This window comes from Mirounga leonina, unplaced genomic scaffold (assembly GCF_011800145.1).
Source record: "Mirounga leonina isolate KUSES-001 unplaced genomic scaffold, KU_Mleo_1.0 Mir_364, whole genome shotgun sequence".
Taxonomy (NCBI): Eukaryota; Metazoa; Chordata; class Mammalia; order Carnivora; family Phocidae; genus Mirounga; species Mirounga leonina.
The window spans coordinates 1,267,251-1,281,173 of NW_023270708.1; the positions used below are offsets into that span (position 1 = coordinate 1,267,251).

Consider the following 13,923-nt stretch of genomic DNA (forward strand, 5'->3'; position numbering starts at 1 on the left):
TCTTTTTTTGACTGTCCATATAACCTTTTTTCTTACCTTAAATGTGTCTTATTTCACAGCTGATGGAAAGGTAGAGAAAAATACATTGCTCGATTATATAAAAGCTTTTCCTGGTAAGTGAGAATCTTAATAAAAAGGCAAGTAAAACTAAGATCTGCAGACTTTACCTTAACTTTTAAAAGGCCTTATCATTATATAATAATTAATTTATTGATTTTATTATTTCATTAGCCTGTAGATCTACTTTAGATGCAACTACATCCAATGTGATAATTTATAGTTCTCTGACACTGAAAAGGTTTCAAAATCTATTTGCTATCCAGAGCTCTAATTATTGTCTAACATAATTAATGAGGTTCACCATATATATATTATATATATAGTTCATAACATTAAAAGGTAGCATATGGAATTAATATATAAATACAGTTACATATAATTTATATAACATGATTTTTTTCTAAATACATCTTTCCTGCAAACTGTATAAAGGACCCCTGAGATGAGAATGGCAGAATATATTCTATTCCTGGCTGCCACAGTAAATCTCTATTGTGGAATGTGTTGAACATGTCCCACATGTAGCCCTACACAGTTTGTTTTTTTTTAATTATTGTGCTGTGGCTTTGTTCCATTGGTGTGTGAATATAGCCAGTATTTTTCTTGGATATCAGTTCCTATATTTTATCCCTGTTCCTTCTTCCCTGAGGTGGAAAGTGTCACACCTCTAAAATAGAAAGCATCCTGGAAAACTTGGGTTATGAACTGGAGGATGAGGAACTTGAGGACCTGCGGAACCATCTGCCAACTGATGGTGAGCATGTTGTTGTGCCTTTAGGGAGAGTGAGCTCCTCTAATAAAACTTCCAATATGGGAAAAGATGCTAACTCAGATCATTAGTGTTTAAATCAGAAATCAGTAATCTGTTAAAATAGTGACTCTCCCCTGCAGGACTAAATTCCTAGATGCCAACTAGAAATTGACAGACCTAAGAAGCAGGTGGAGAAATGAAACAAAGGAAAGTTAAAGAAGAAATTTTACAATCAGTCAGGGGGAAAAAAAGAAAAAATCCCTTAAATCACCATAAATTTGAACTAGACTAAAAGAAGGAATATATAATGGCAGAAAAGACAAGTAATCACTTCCCCAAATCTTTACTTGTCTTGAAGAGTCTCTTCAAGAGGGAGATATTTTTCACTGGTCCTGTTTATTTCTGGGACTTTCTCTTAACATTGTTATGGATACACCTGCTTTCCACTTCTTGTTCCCTCTTCTGGCAGAATTCTTAAGCGTGTATGTCTTCTCTGCTTCTTATAACACATCAGGCTGGCTATTGAAAGAAAACCTCTCTTTTGTTTTCCAAAAGGTGGAGCTACAGCTCAAGTTTGTGGTTTCTCCCTTGCCCACAGACCCTGGAGTGTTTTCTGAGGGCACTCCCTGTTTACTCTCATCACCACATTCACGAGCATGCATAGGGAGCTTGCTGCAGAGTTGAGGGCAGGTGGGGGTTTAGCACTATGGGTGTTGGAGGTGCCGATAGGCCAATAGGCCAGGTGTGGAGTTCTTCAAATGAGGTTCTTGAACCAGCAGTTCATGGACAGCTTCCCTACTGAGTCCTGAAGGCCATCAGCAGAAACCACATTGTTTAATGCTCTTTAATATTATCTGCCTATTCCTGATCTCGTCCTTTTCCCCAGTCACAGAGGTCCCACCTCAACACTTTGGGTGCTGCAGGAGAAAAACTGGCTTCTCGGCAGTATTACGCACAGCTGGGGTAACTAGGAAATCCCTCACAGGTCTCCCTCCCCACCCCCGATCCTGGGGAGAGGTTGCCACCAGCTAGTGCAGCCCTGCACTGTGTTGCCTTGGGGTGGGGGGGCAGCACTGGCCAGATTCCTTTTACCGTCTCCAGTGCATCGAAACTCATATTGTTTTGCTCCAGTGGAGTACTGGAATCTCTCCTCGGGAAAGCTGGACCTCCACAAAGCCCTCCCATTGTGGGTGTCATCACTCTCCTGGATTTCCCAACCACAGCTGAGAGGGGCTGCAGCTGGTTCTGCAGCCCTATAGTACAGTCTGTCTCCTTGTTACCTAATACCCATGTGGACAAATTCCTACCAGGTTCCTTGGCATATGGTGCTGGATCCCACAATGCCCACAGAGATACTTTTGTTCATGGATGGATGCTAAATTTAGTTGTTAAAAAGGTGGACAAAAAGGAGGGATGTCTCATGCTGCCATAATGCTGACATCATTCCTCAATAATTATGAAGTATTAAATGCCTACTATATACCACAAACAATATTTGGCACTTGAAATATGTTATCAGTAGTCCTCACAACAACTCTGAAAAGTAGATTGTTATCCTAGTTTCCCTGACATGGAAATTGAGGGTCAATCACAGAAGTTAATTGACTTGCTCAAATCCACATGGCTGCGAAGTGGCAGAGTGCAGATGTTGGCCCTAAAGAAGCCTAAAGAAGGTTTATATAATTTCAAACGTTTGCCCTTTCTACTAAATAATACTGCCTCGTATAAGAGAGGTAAGCAGGGCTTCAAAGACTATGATATGAATGATACCCTCAGGGGGCTGGGTGGTACGGCCCTAGAAATGAGGACTTTCAACCAGTAATTACACAAATTAAATGAGGGATTCAGAAAAGATTAGAAATCTGGATGGCTGTGGAATTGGAAGCACGAAGAATGTGCTGAGTAAAGATTGCACATGGAAGTAGCCACCTGCGATATTTTAGGTAGGTGAACACATTGATATTACAGTATATATTGCTTTTAAATCCTGTGATAATAAGGTGGCCAAACATCATAATACTCCCGGATTCTAAAGTAGAACAAGCCAAATCGAAAGCAGGTCCAGCAATGCTTTTAAACTTCCTAGCACTGCTGGTAATTACCCAAAGAATACAAAAACACTCATTTGAAGGGATACATGCACTGCCATATTTATTGCAGCATTATCAACAGCCAAATTATGAAAAGAGCCCAAATGTCCATCGACTGATGAATGGATAAATAAGATGAGATATATAAATACAATGGAATATTACTCAGCCATAAAAAAGAATAAAATCTTGCCATTTGCAACGACATGGATGGAGCTAGAGAGAATTTTGCTAAGCAAAATAAATCAGTCAGAGAAAGACCAATACCATATGATTTCACTCATGTGCAATTGAAGAAATAAACAATCATGGGGGAAGAAAGGAGAGAGGAAAACCAAGAAACTCTTAAGTATAGAGAACAAATTGATGGTCACCAGAGGGGAGGTGGGTGGGGGGATGGATGAAATAGGTGATGAGGATGAAGGAGGGCACTTGTGATGAGCACTGGATGATGTATGAAAGTGTTGAATCAATAAATTTTATACCTGAAACTAAAAAACAAACAAACAATAACTTCCTAGCACTGCTATGTATAGAATTTGGTATTTTATACTACAACTTCTTCTTCTGTGTTATATATTTATCATATTTAGAATTTGATTCTTCAATTCTGTGCTTATCTGGGATACATTTATAGAACAAATTGGGATAAGTTTCTAAATTTCAGTGTTTCATTCTACAATATAAAGTCTTTATGATGTTTTCTGGATCTGAGTCATTATGGCTGGGTCTCATTTGTACATTATCTTACAGATGAAAAGGTTAAACTGAATACGCTAATGAAAAATGTAGAGCCATTCAGAGGTGAGTGAAAGCTTATAGGAAAAAGTCATTATAAATAGCAATATTCTGATGCTTTTTTGTTATACTTTTAAACACTTTATTCCTATAATACTTACATTATTATTATTCTTGGTATATTAATGGTGTCTTTTATACAATGATCCAGATTGGTTTTGGGCTGTATGCTTTTTGAGCAAAACTACTGAATTTTTATGTCTTAGTAAAATATCCTGTATTCTCTGGAATTTTTTTCAGTAATGCATATCACTTTCCATTGTTTGAACAGCCAAAATATCTATGTTACCACAATAATTGGCATGATAAAACATTGGTATAAATCTTTTTTCTGAATAACTCATCACATAGGCAAAAAGTAATATAGATGCCATCTTTTAGAATTATTTATATAGTCATTTATATAAGTGGTTCTGGTCTCTTATACAGCTCCCATTTCAGAGTGTTGATTTATCCCACTTTTATTAGAGCATTCAAAAAGTATTTTTTTCCTCTCTAGAATCTCAGCACTTTTATCAACCCTGGTCTCAATTCTGCAATTAAAACTAGATGAAATTCATAATTTAGAATCATTCATAACTCTTAAGTTTTTCATCAGTCATAATTTCTATCTTTTCAAAGGAATCAAGATTCATTTTGATGAAGTAGGTGATGTTTTGAAAAACATAGGGATAGAACTCACACCTAAGGAACTCTGGAAGCTGCTAAAAACTCTGCCAATTACTTGTGAGCATTTCTGATACTGCTGTGGCCTTTAGGAGAATGTAGTTTGAGTGTAATATATTGTTGGGGCAGGTGGGGAAACATTTAACATTAAGTATATATTTATAGTCAATATATTTATTGAGCTCTTCTTAGGTTATGAGATTAAAGGCAAAAATTCTTGCCCTCATGGAGGCTATTATAGGGGATGGAGCTAACTCTATTAGGATTTAGCTTGAGAACTTCATAAAGAAATTAAGATTTTTAAATTGATCAATTTTAGTTTAAGATATTGACTTTGAAATGTCTGACAGTCCTAACGCATAGAGAGAAAGAAGTAGGGGAGAAAGAGGAAGTCATGTAAAAAGTGTCAAATCAAAAAGATGTTTCAGAACAGTAAAATAGATAAATATAAAACCTTACTCTCTTCCTTCCCTTTATTCTTAAAACCAAGGAAGAGAAGGATGTGTAGATAAGAAATTAGAGAAATTTGTAAGACCAATCATGTGACATTATTTTCTTTATGAAATAGTCTGGGAGCATCTGGGTGGTTCAGTTGGTTAAGTGTCTGACTTGGTTTCAGCCAGGGTCATGATCTTGGGGTCCTGGCATAGAGCCCAGTGTGGGACTCCGTGCTCAGAGGGGAGTCCGCTTCCTCCCCCCTCTGCCCCTACCCCCACTCATGCACTCTCTCTCTTTCTAAAATAAATAAATAAATCTTAAAAAAAAAAAAAAAGAAATAGTCTGTACTCTTGTTATGAATTTCTGTGTCGCTTTCCCCATGACATCAATTATGACTTCTCTTATAGCTGATGGAAAGGTGTATTGCAGTCGGTTGCTAGATGGTTTAAAGACTTTCCAAGGTGAGTGATAAGCATAGTAAGAAGCCAAGTAAAAATGAGATCTTTAAGTTTTGTGTTTCCTTTAGGGAAATCCCTTTTTTTTTTACATTTATTTTTTTAATTTAATTTAATTTTATTATGTGATGTTAGTCACCATACAATACATCTTCAGTTTTTGATGTAGGAAATCCCTTTAATTGCTTAATGATAACAGTAGCTAATTTCTCTTGATTATAATGCCAGGCACTGTTCTCAATACATCTAGCAACCCATTTTAATTATCACAAAAGTCCTAAGGGGTACCTACTTACATTAGCACTACTTTACAGATGGGAGATACTGACCCACTTGCCTAATAAGGTCACACAGTTTGAACACTGGAAGAGGATTTGAACCTGTATTCCTTTTTTTTTTTTTTTTAAGATTTTATTTATTTATTTGACAGAGAAAGACACAGCGAGAGAGGGAACACAAGTAGGGGGAGTGGGAGAGGGAGAAGCAGACTCCCCGCCGAGCAGGGAGCCCGATGCGGGACTCGATCCAGGGACTCCAGGATCATGACCTGAGCCGAAGGCAGTCGCTTAACCAACTGAGCCACCCAGGCGCCCTGAACCCGTATTCCTAACCACTCTGTTATATTTAACAGTTAGGTTATTAACCTTTTTCATCCCCCTTTATGACTTACAACTCAAGTTCAATAACCAGTAAATTTGTAGAAGTAATTTACAGTTATAATGGCAGATTTCAAACTCAGAAGCCAGAATTATGGCTGTTATTTCTGACATATTCCTCCATTATGAATAATAAGTGAAGAACGAGTAATTGGCCTCACTTATTTTCTTTGCTTTAGATGTCTATAACAAATTTTAACGGAGTGTCTTATAACATATGTAAGGGACATGTTCTTTTCTTCACGTTCCCCAGCCCTGCCCCCTGCCACCTTAGTTTTGTGTTTTCCTTGAACATTTGCATTGCAACTTTGCTTTTCTCCCTCCCATTAGGGTTTGGTGCACAGACTTAACTAGAATTCTTTTAATTTTAGGCATAATTCCACATTTTTATTTCCTCTTTCTTTCTTAAGGTGGGAAAATTTTAGAGAATAAAATAGAAACCATTCTGGAAAACTTGAACTATGACCTAGAAAAGAAAGAAATCCAAGATCTACGCAATCATCTGAAAAGTGACAGTGAGTGTTTCATTTACCACTTACACTTCCTGTCAGAAAAATCTTTGAAATCTTCTCATGAAATCTGAGTACTCTTATTCAGTTTCACTTAGAAAGTTAGAAGTACTTACAGAGTTTTAATCCTCGAGGATGAGAAATATGACTTCTGGTTATCATTCCCAATATTGTCAGAGGACCAATAGGGCACTGGTAGATTTAAATTTAGCTAGGAAAAACAAAATAGCACTTCAGAGGAAAACAACAGGATTTATTGAAATAGATATCAGAAAAGGTCAGAAATGGACAAAACCAAATGAGGGGGTAGCAAAAGTTTAGAATTGTTTGGTATGTAATGTATAACTAGAAGCGATCATATTCTCATTTAACAAATATGAATGTCATGTTGGGTTGAAATAGAGGCTCACCGATATCTCACTTCAGACCAATAATATGGCACCAAAGAGATATCTGTTAAGTGAAAAGGATCAAATGGAAAAGAATTAAAAAATTAAAGATCTAATTTAGTGTTTGTTAAAACACCCTCTTTAGAATTCTATAATGTGGTTGGATATAAAAGAAAATGTTTAAATCAACAAATTTCCTCTATGTAAGGAATGACAACTTAGAAAATCTCATGGAAAAAAAGAGATCCTATTCCCAATAGCAATACATATTTTGTTTACATATGATTTATGGCTTGTATTTCAGATAATGGAAAGATTTCGCTGAGCTCCTTTATGGGTACAGCAAATTTATTTTCTGGTGAGTGAGAAGTAATGATGAAAAGATATAAAATCAAGATCCTTTGTTGTATGTACATACCATATTTTAATTATATATCCCAGTATTCTAAAATTGTACACAAGCCTTGTTTTACCAATATGCTGATGACATATTTGTTTTTAAGAATATAGATGGACTTTTTATTACCTGTGGTTTTAGAAGTATCATTTTTTTAAGAAGTGTATTTTATTATAGGCTGGTTGGCTTGTCTCTATATTTTTTAGAGCATTAAAAAAAGCATTCTTTTGACAAGGCTTAAGGGAAACATGTTATCTTTTAACCTCCTCTTGTGATGCAGTTAGATAGGCCTCATTGTGTCCTTGGTCTTCTGCAGTTACATCTCTAGCAAGTTGGATACTGCTGTTTTATTACAATTATCTTAAAATAGGATTGTTATATATGAAAATTCACATATCATATTTCCCATCTTTCTAAAGGTGGTAAAATTAATGCCAGTGACACACAACTTTATCTGGAAAATGTAGGAATTGAATTAACAAGGAAAGAAAGCCTGGATCTGCTGAACATATTGCCATTGGATGGTAAGCATTTCAGGCATTGCAGTGGATTTCAGAGAATATTGAGTTATTGTATAAAATTCTAGAAGTATAACTCTTTAAAGTGCTGTCAAAAATTTTAAAGGGAATGACATCAGCAACATGGCATGTAAGTTGTTCCTTTTTTAATCAATGAATTGGACACCCACACACAAACAGGAGTGCCTGTATGAGTGTTTTGGGAACTAGCACCTTACTCCAAGGGACCCGGGAGGAGCCTCGCTCACAAGTGCCACTGGTAAAAGACAGGCAACCTCCATACAGGGCTGCAGAACCAATACAGTCAGCAAAATCGCCTACACCTCTCTCGCTGCTGTCAGGAAAAGATCGGGTGAGTGCTGACCCAGGCATGAGAATTTGCAGAAGTCCAGCCTTCCTGGAGGGAGACTCCAGCCCACCATCAGAGAAAAAAGAAAGAAAGAAAAATAGGAGTTTGGCCACAGTGGAGGCAGTAAGAAACTTTCCCGGCACCACTCTTCCCCAAGGGAGGGATGCATAGACCACAGTGACCTCTCCCACAGGGGAAAGGAAAGCAGTGAGTAGGTGCTTGGCCTACCCCAGCAGAGCAGGACCAGCTGGAAAAACCCATTTCTCTCCACCAGCACCCAGAGCACTAAGGTGGGAGCTCTCTGACAGGGAAAGAGGCAGAGATGAATTTCAATTGGCATTAAAGAGATTGCGCTCAGCAGGAAGCCAACCCATGAGCCTCTGGGAGTACCATACCTTGGGATCTCCCTGTACTTGTCAGGCATCCCCAACGTTCAGATGCTAAACCCACACCTCCCCCTACTCTGCTGCTAGCTCCTTGTGCAAGGGTCACAAGTGCATCCTCTAGAGCGAGCTACAGTTAGCATGCTTACAAAACAAGCTACCCAGAGTCTGGAGGGGGAAAACCATAAACTTAAGCTATAGCGCCACCTAGTGGAAAACAAAAGTTTTCAGTAGCCAACCTGGTGAATTCTAAGAACCAGAAAAAAATATAAAAGCTTGAAATTTTGCCACAAAGGCATTGTGACAAGTGTAAGGTAACATCTCCTTGTGGTTCTGATTTGCATTTCCCTGAGATATCACCTTACACCTGTCACAGTGGCTAGACTCAAAAAGACAAGAAATAACAAGTGTTGATTGACAAGGATGTGGAGAAAAAAGAACCCTTGTGCGCTATTGGGAATGTAAATTGGTGCAGCCATGGTGGAAAACAGTATGGAGGTTTCTCAAAAAATTAAAGGTAGAAATACCATATGATCCAATAATTCCACCACTGGGTATTTACCCAAAGAAACAAAAACATGAATTTAAAAAGATATGTGCACCCTTATGTTTACTGCAGCATTATTTACAATAGTCAAGATATGGAAATAGCCCAAGATGGATAAAGAAGATGTGGTATATATACACAATGGATTATTACTCAGCCATTAAAAAAAAATGAGGTCTTTCCATTTGCAACAACATGGATGGACTTAGATGGTATTATGCTAAGTGAAATAAGTCAGGCAGAGAAAGACAAATACCACTTGATTTCACTCATATGTGAATCTAAAAAAAAAAAAGATTAAACAAAAAACAGAATCAGACCTATAAATACAGAGAACTAACTGATGGTTGCCAGAAGGGGGAAGGGCAGTAATAGAAGAATGGAGAGATGTTGCTTATGGATACATACTTACTAGTAGATAAATGAGTCCTGGAGATGTGATACACAGTATGGTGATTACAGACAACAAAACCGTATTGTAAACATTAAATTTGCTAAGTAGCCAGATCTTAATTGTTCCCAACACAAAAATAAATAATAATTATTTGACATGATAGAAGTATTAGCTAATGATACAATGGCAATCATATGACAATATAAATGTATCAAATCAATATACCTTAAACTTCACAATCTTTGTGTCAATCATAACTCAATGTTTAAAAATTAAGAGAAAAATAAATGTAGAAAGAGCCACTTCTGACATAAAATATTCTGTCCTTACCATTTAAATCTTAATTTGAGAATAGTGTTCTCTTTGGGGTATTGCTGTTATAAACATTTTTAAATGTTGGAACCAGCATCTATAATCAGTCTAAAGCCAAAGATAGGAAAAAGGTGATAAAACAGTTGTAGAAGGGATATTTTAGAAAAGAAGAAAAGAAAAAAATCTGTTTCAGTGTGTTGGAGTTCCACCAATAGTACATCAGATGCCAGAGAATGAATAGTTACCTTGAGAATCTTAGTCATTTCTTTGCTTCCTTTGGATTATAACTAATAATAAGTTATAAAATCTAAAAATAAGTATTACTCTCTCAATTTCCACTTCTTGGTAAACTAAATTGACCCTTACGTTACAGATAATAGAAAGGTGTATAAGAATAGATTGATGGATGGAGTGAAGACATACAGAGGTGAGTGAGCAGCATGCTGGGGAAGAGAAAACATCTTCAAGCTTTTGCATTTACTTTTCTAAAATCTCTCTTATTTCTCAGTGATTAGATTGCTAATTATGTTACTCTTTTTTTTAATGAGCTGACATACTTAATTGTATACAATCACATTTGGGAAAATTGCCTATATGCTGTTTTGTCATTGTTGCAAATTTGAAGTCTTACTTAATAGTAAGAAATTTATGTATTGGTTGTCTCTTTCCTATAACTCACCTGTCTTGCCTGCTCTTCTCTTTCTTCTGGGTAAACTCACCCTAGAAATTGCTGTAGTAGTATTTTCTGGAAAACTGACAGGGAGAATTTTTCTACTTCTAATCCTTAACTAATTCTTTTGATCATTCCAAGACCTATATGGTGACATTGCTTCTTACTTCCTGTTTGTGTTGGTCAGTTTATATGACCAAACATTTTTTCCCTCTCTGGCACAAATACAAATTTATTTTATTCTTATCTCTTTCTTTCTTAAGGAGGAAAAGTTAATGTCAGTAGACTAGATGATGCTCTTGAAAACATGGGATTCTCACTTGAGGAGGAAGAAATTGAGGAACTGTATACTCACTTGCCAGTTGATGGTGAGCATTTCAAGTACACAGTGCCCTGTAAGGAAATTTTTGTTTTCCTGTGGAAACCTCTCAAACATACCTATTAATTTCATGGAAAAACCAGAAGTTTATAGAGATCCAATCCTAAAGAATGGAGATATATTGTCTCAATATTAATCTTAGAAAAAATATCAGTAATTGCTCATATTGCTGCTTGCAGACTTCCTATGCCAGAGAATACCAAAATGAAATGACAGTCAGTGTTGGGATCAAGTAAACATTAAAAAATAAAACAAAACAAAAAATTACATTTGAGTGGTGGGAGAAAAAATTATATTTTTTGAAGAGTAAGAGAGAAAACCATAAAGGATTTCAGAGGGCAACAAAAAGAAATGGGGGAAGGATGCAGGAAACTGTTAAATGTCATTTGTACTTTTGCAAAATTAATATAATACATATCTAATAATTACACTAAATAAATTCATAGGTATCAAGCTTTAAATTACACAGAAATTACCCACCCCTTCAAGACTATGATCAAATAGGTCTTAGGCAGAGCCCCTGAATCTTAATTTTAAATAAGCAACCCCCACTACAGTTAATTTGTTGAAATAGCTAACCGTGGGGTGCCTGGGTGGCTCAGTCAGTTAAGTGTCTGCCTCAGGCTCAGGTCATGATCCCAGGGTCCTGGGATTGAGCCCTGCACTGGGCTCCCTACTCATGGGAGAGCCCGCTTCTCCCTCTCCCTCTGCCCACCCCAACCCGCTTGTGTGCTCTCTTTCTCTCTCTGTCAAATAAATAAAATCTTTAAAAAAATAGCTAACCTTTATCATACAAAGAAAAATATATATTAGTAAATTTATGTGGATTAGTACTTTTTTAAGATTTTTTTTTAAGATTGATATATTTATTTGAGAGAGAGAGAGAGAGAGAGAGAGAGTATGCACGATCGGGGGGAGGGGCAAAGGGAGAGGGAGAGGCAGACTCCCTACTGATCAGGGAGCCCCACAAGGGGTTCAGTCCCAGGACCCTGAGATCATGACCTGAGCTGAAGGCAGACATTCAACCAACTGAGCTAACCAGGCGCCCCTGAATCTTTTTTTAAGTTTTATTTATTTAAGTAATCTCTACACCCAACATGGGGGCTCAAACTCACAACCCCGAGGTCAAGAATCACATGCTCTTCCGACTGAACCAGCCAGGTGCCCCATAGACTTGAATCATAAGGTAACTATTTTTCCTTTAAATACTCAAAGATTTTATTTATTTGAGAGAGAGCAGATGAGCAAGAGAGAGAGAGAGAGCATGAGAGCAGGGGAGAAGGGTAGACAGAGATGGAGAAGCAGACTCCCCGCTGAGCAGGAAACCTGATGTGGGACTCGATCCCAGGACCCTGAGATCATGACCTGAGCTGAAGGCAGACACTTAACTGATGGAGCCACCCAGGCACCCCATGGGATTAGTACTTTTTGGCATGATTTTTAGCAACAGCATCTGATCAGAGCACTCTATATAACTCTTAGTATCTTAAGCATCTTAACATCTTTAGCATCTTGAAATGATTCTATAGACTGATTAATAGTTTGATAAGCATCCTAAAAGTATTGGTTTACCTAAGCTTATCTAATATGATCTGATGATGCTTGAAATCAAGACTTTCTGCTTGTCAAAAAAGTGGTCTCCTATTTATTTTCAAATTCTAACCCTTTTTTCATAACTCTGTCTGTAACACATGAGTCAAGCAAGACTATATAAAACTCCTGTTGGAATTAGAATATGGCCCCACCCTAAATTATCTAGAGGGCAATCTAGCTGAATGTCTCAAAATAAATATTATTGCCTCTGCTCAGTAAAGGTACCAAGAACTGAGTTTTAAAAATATAACCAAAGAAACCAAAGAGATCCAAGGAACAGAGAGAGATAGTAAAAGCACTTTAAATAAATTTTTGTTTTAATGCAATGCTCTATTGTTTGGCCTGAAATTATTCATAACCCAGTGGTTGCTTTGACATTAGTAATTGCTGCCACAGAAGCAGAGACTTCATGTTGTTTGCTTTGTATTGCCAGCACTGAAAATAGGGCCTGGCATATATGTAGGCATCCAGCAAATATGTGACAAGTTAAAAAATGAAAAAATCAGCCTACATCTAGGTGTTGACTGAGCTCCTCCATTTTGGAATACTGACAAGTCTTGGCACACCCTCAACTACTGGGAGCCACTGAAAACAAAGAAGGCAGCTTAGCTAATCAAAAAGGTTTAAGACAACCAGGAGCTCAGGCTAAGCTGAACAGTAAGGTTTATCTCCTACATGAGACCAGTCTAGCGAGACATTGATTGATGAATGGATAAAGAAGATATATATATATATATATATATATACACACACACACACACACACATACACATATGTATATACACACACACACACACACACATATATATATAATATATATGGAGCTAGAGAGTATTATGCTAAGTGAAATAATTCAGAGAAAACAAATAGCACATGATTTCACTCATATATGGAATTTAAGAAACATAACAAACAGTAAAGGGAAAAAAATAAGGGAGAGAGAGAGAAAAAAATTAAGAAACAGACTCTTATTATAGAGAACAAACTGATGGTCACCAGAGGAGAGGGGAGTGAGGGGACGGGTCAAATAGGTGATGGGGATGAAGGAGGGCACTTGTGATGAGCACAGGGTGATGTATGGAAGTATTGAATCACTATATTGTACATCTGAAACTAATATAACACTGTATGTTAACTATTTGGAATTCAAATAAAAACTTAAAATAAAAAAGCTTTTTTAAGAATAAAAGAGGTAGCTCTTTCGTGTAAGATACAGAAACCAGTAAAGAGAGTCAAGGAAAATGAAGAAGCAAAGGAATATGTTCAAAACAAAAGGACAAGAATAAATTCCAGAAACAGACCTTAATGAAGTGGAGATAAGTGATTTACCTGATAAAGAGTTCAAAATAATGATCATAAAAATGATGTTCACTGAGGTCAAGAGAACAATGCATGAACAAAGTGAGAATTTCAACAGATAGAAAACATAAGAAAGTACCAAACAGAAATCCCAGAGCTGAAGAATAAAATAACTGAACTAAAAAATTCAGTAGAGGGGTTCAACAGCAGACTAGATCAGTGGAAGAAAGAATTAGCAAACTCAAATACAGGCAGTGGACAGTTAAGCGT

The 13,923-nt window shown here is 36.9% G+C and overlaps 1 protein-coding gene across 1 annotated transcript in view; it reads left to right on the forward strand.

Moving 5' to 3' along the window:
- The window catches only part of LOC118027186, a 107,904-nt gene that overhangs the window by 9,314 nt on the left and 84,667 nt on the right, over positions 1-13,923 (forward strand). The window contains exons 5-13 of the mRNA XM_035030411.1: positions 60-113; positions 710-814; positions 3,655-3,705; positions 4,321-4,425; positions 6,325-6,429; positions 7,117-7,170; positions 7,629-7,733; positions 10,086-10,139; positions 10,646-10,750. Coding sequence (XP_034886302.1) covers positions 60-113; positions 710-814; positions 3,655-3,705; positions 4,321-4,425; positions 6,325-6,429; positions 7,117-7,170; positions 7,629-7,733; positions 10,086-10,139; positions 10,646-10,750 — 738 coding nt within the window. The remainder of the gene's footprint in view (positions 1-59; positions 114-709; positions 815-3,654; positions 3,706-4,320; positions 4,426-6,324; positions 6,430-7,116; positions 7,171-7,628; positions 7,734-10,085; positions 10,140-10,645; positions 10,751-13,923) is intronic.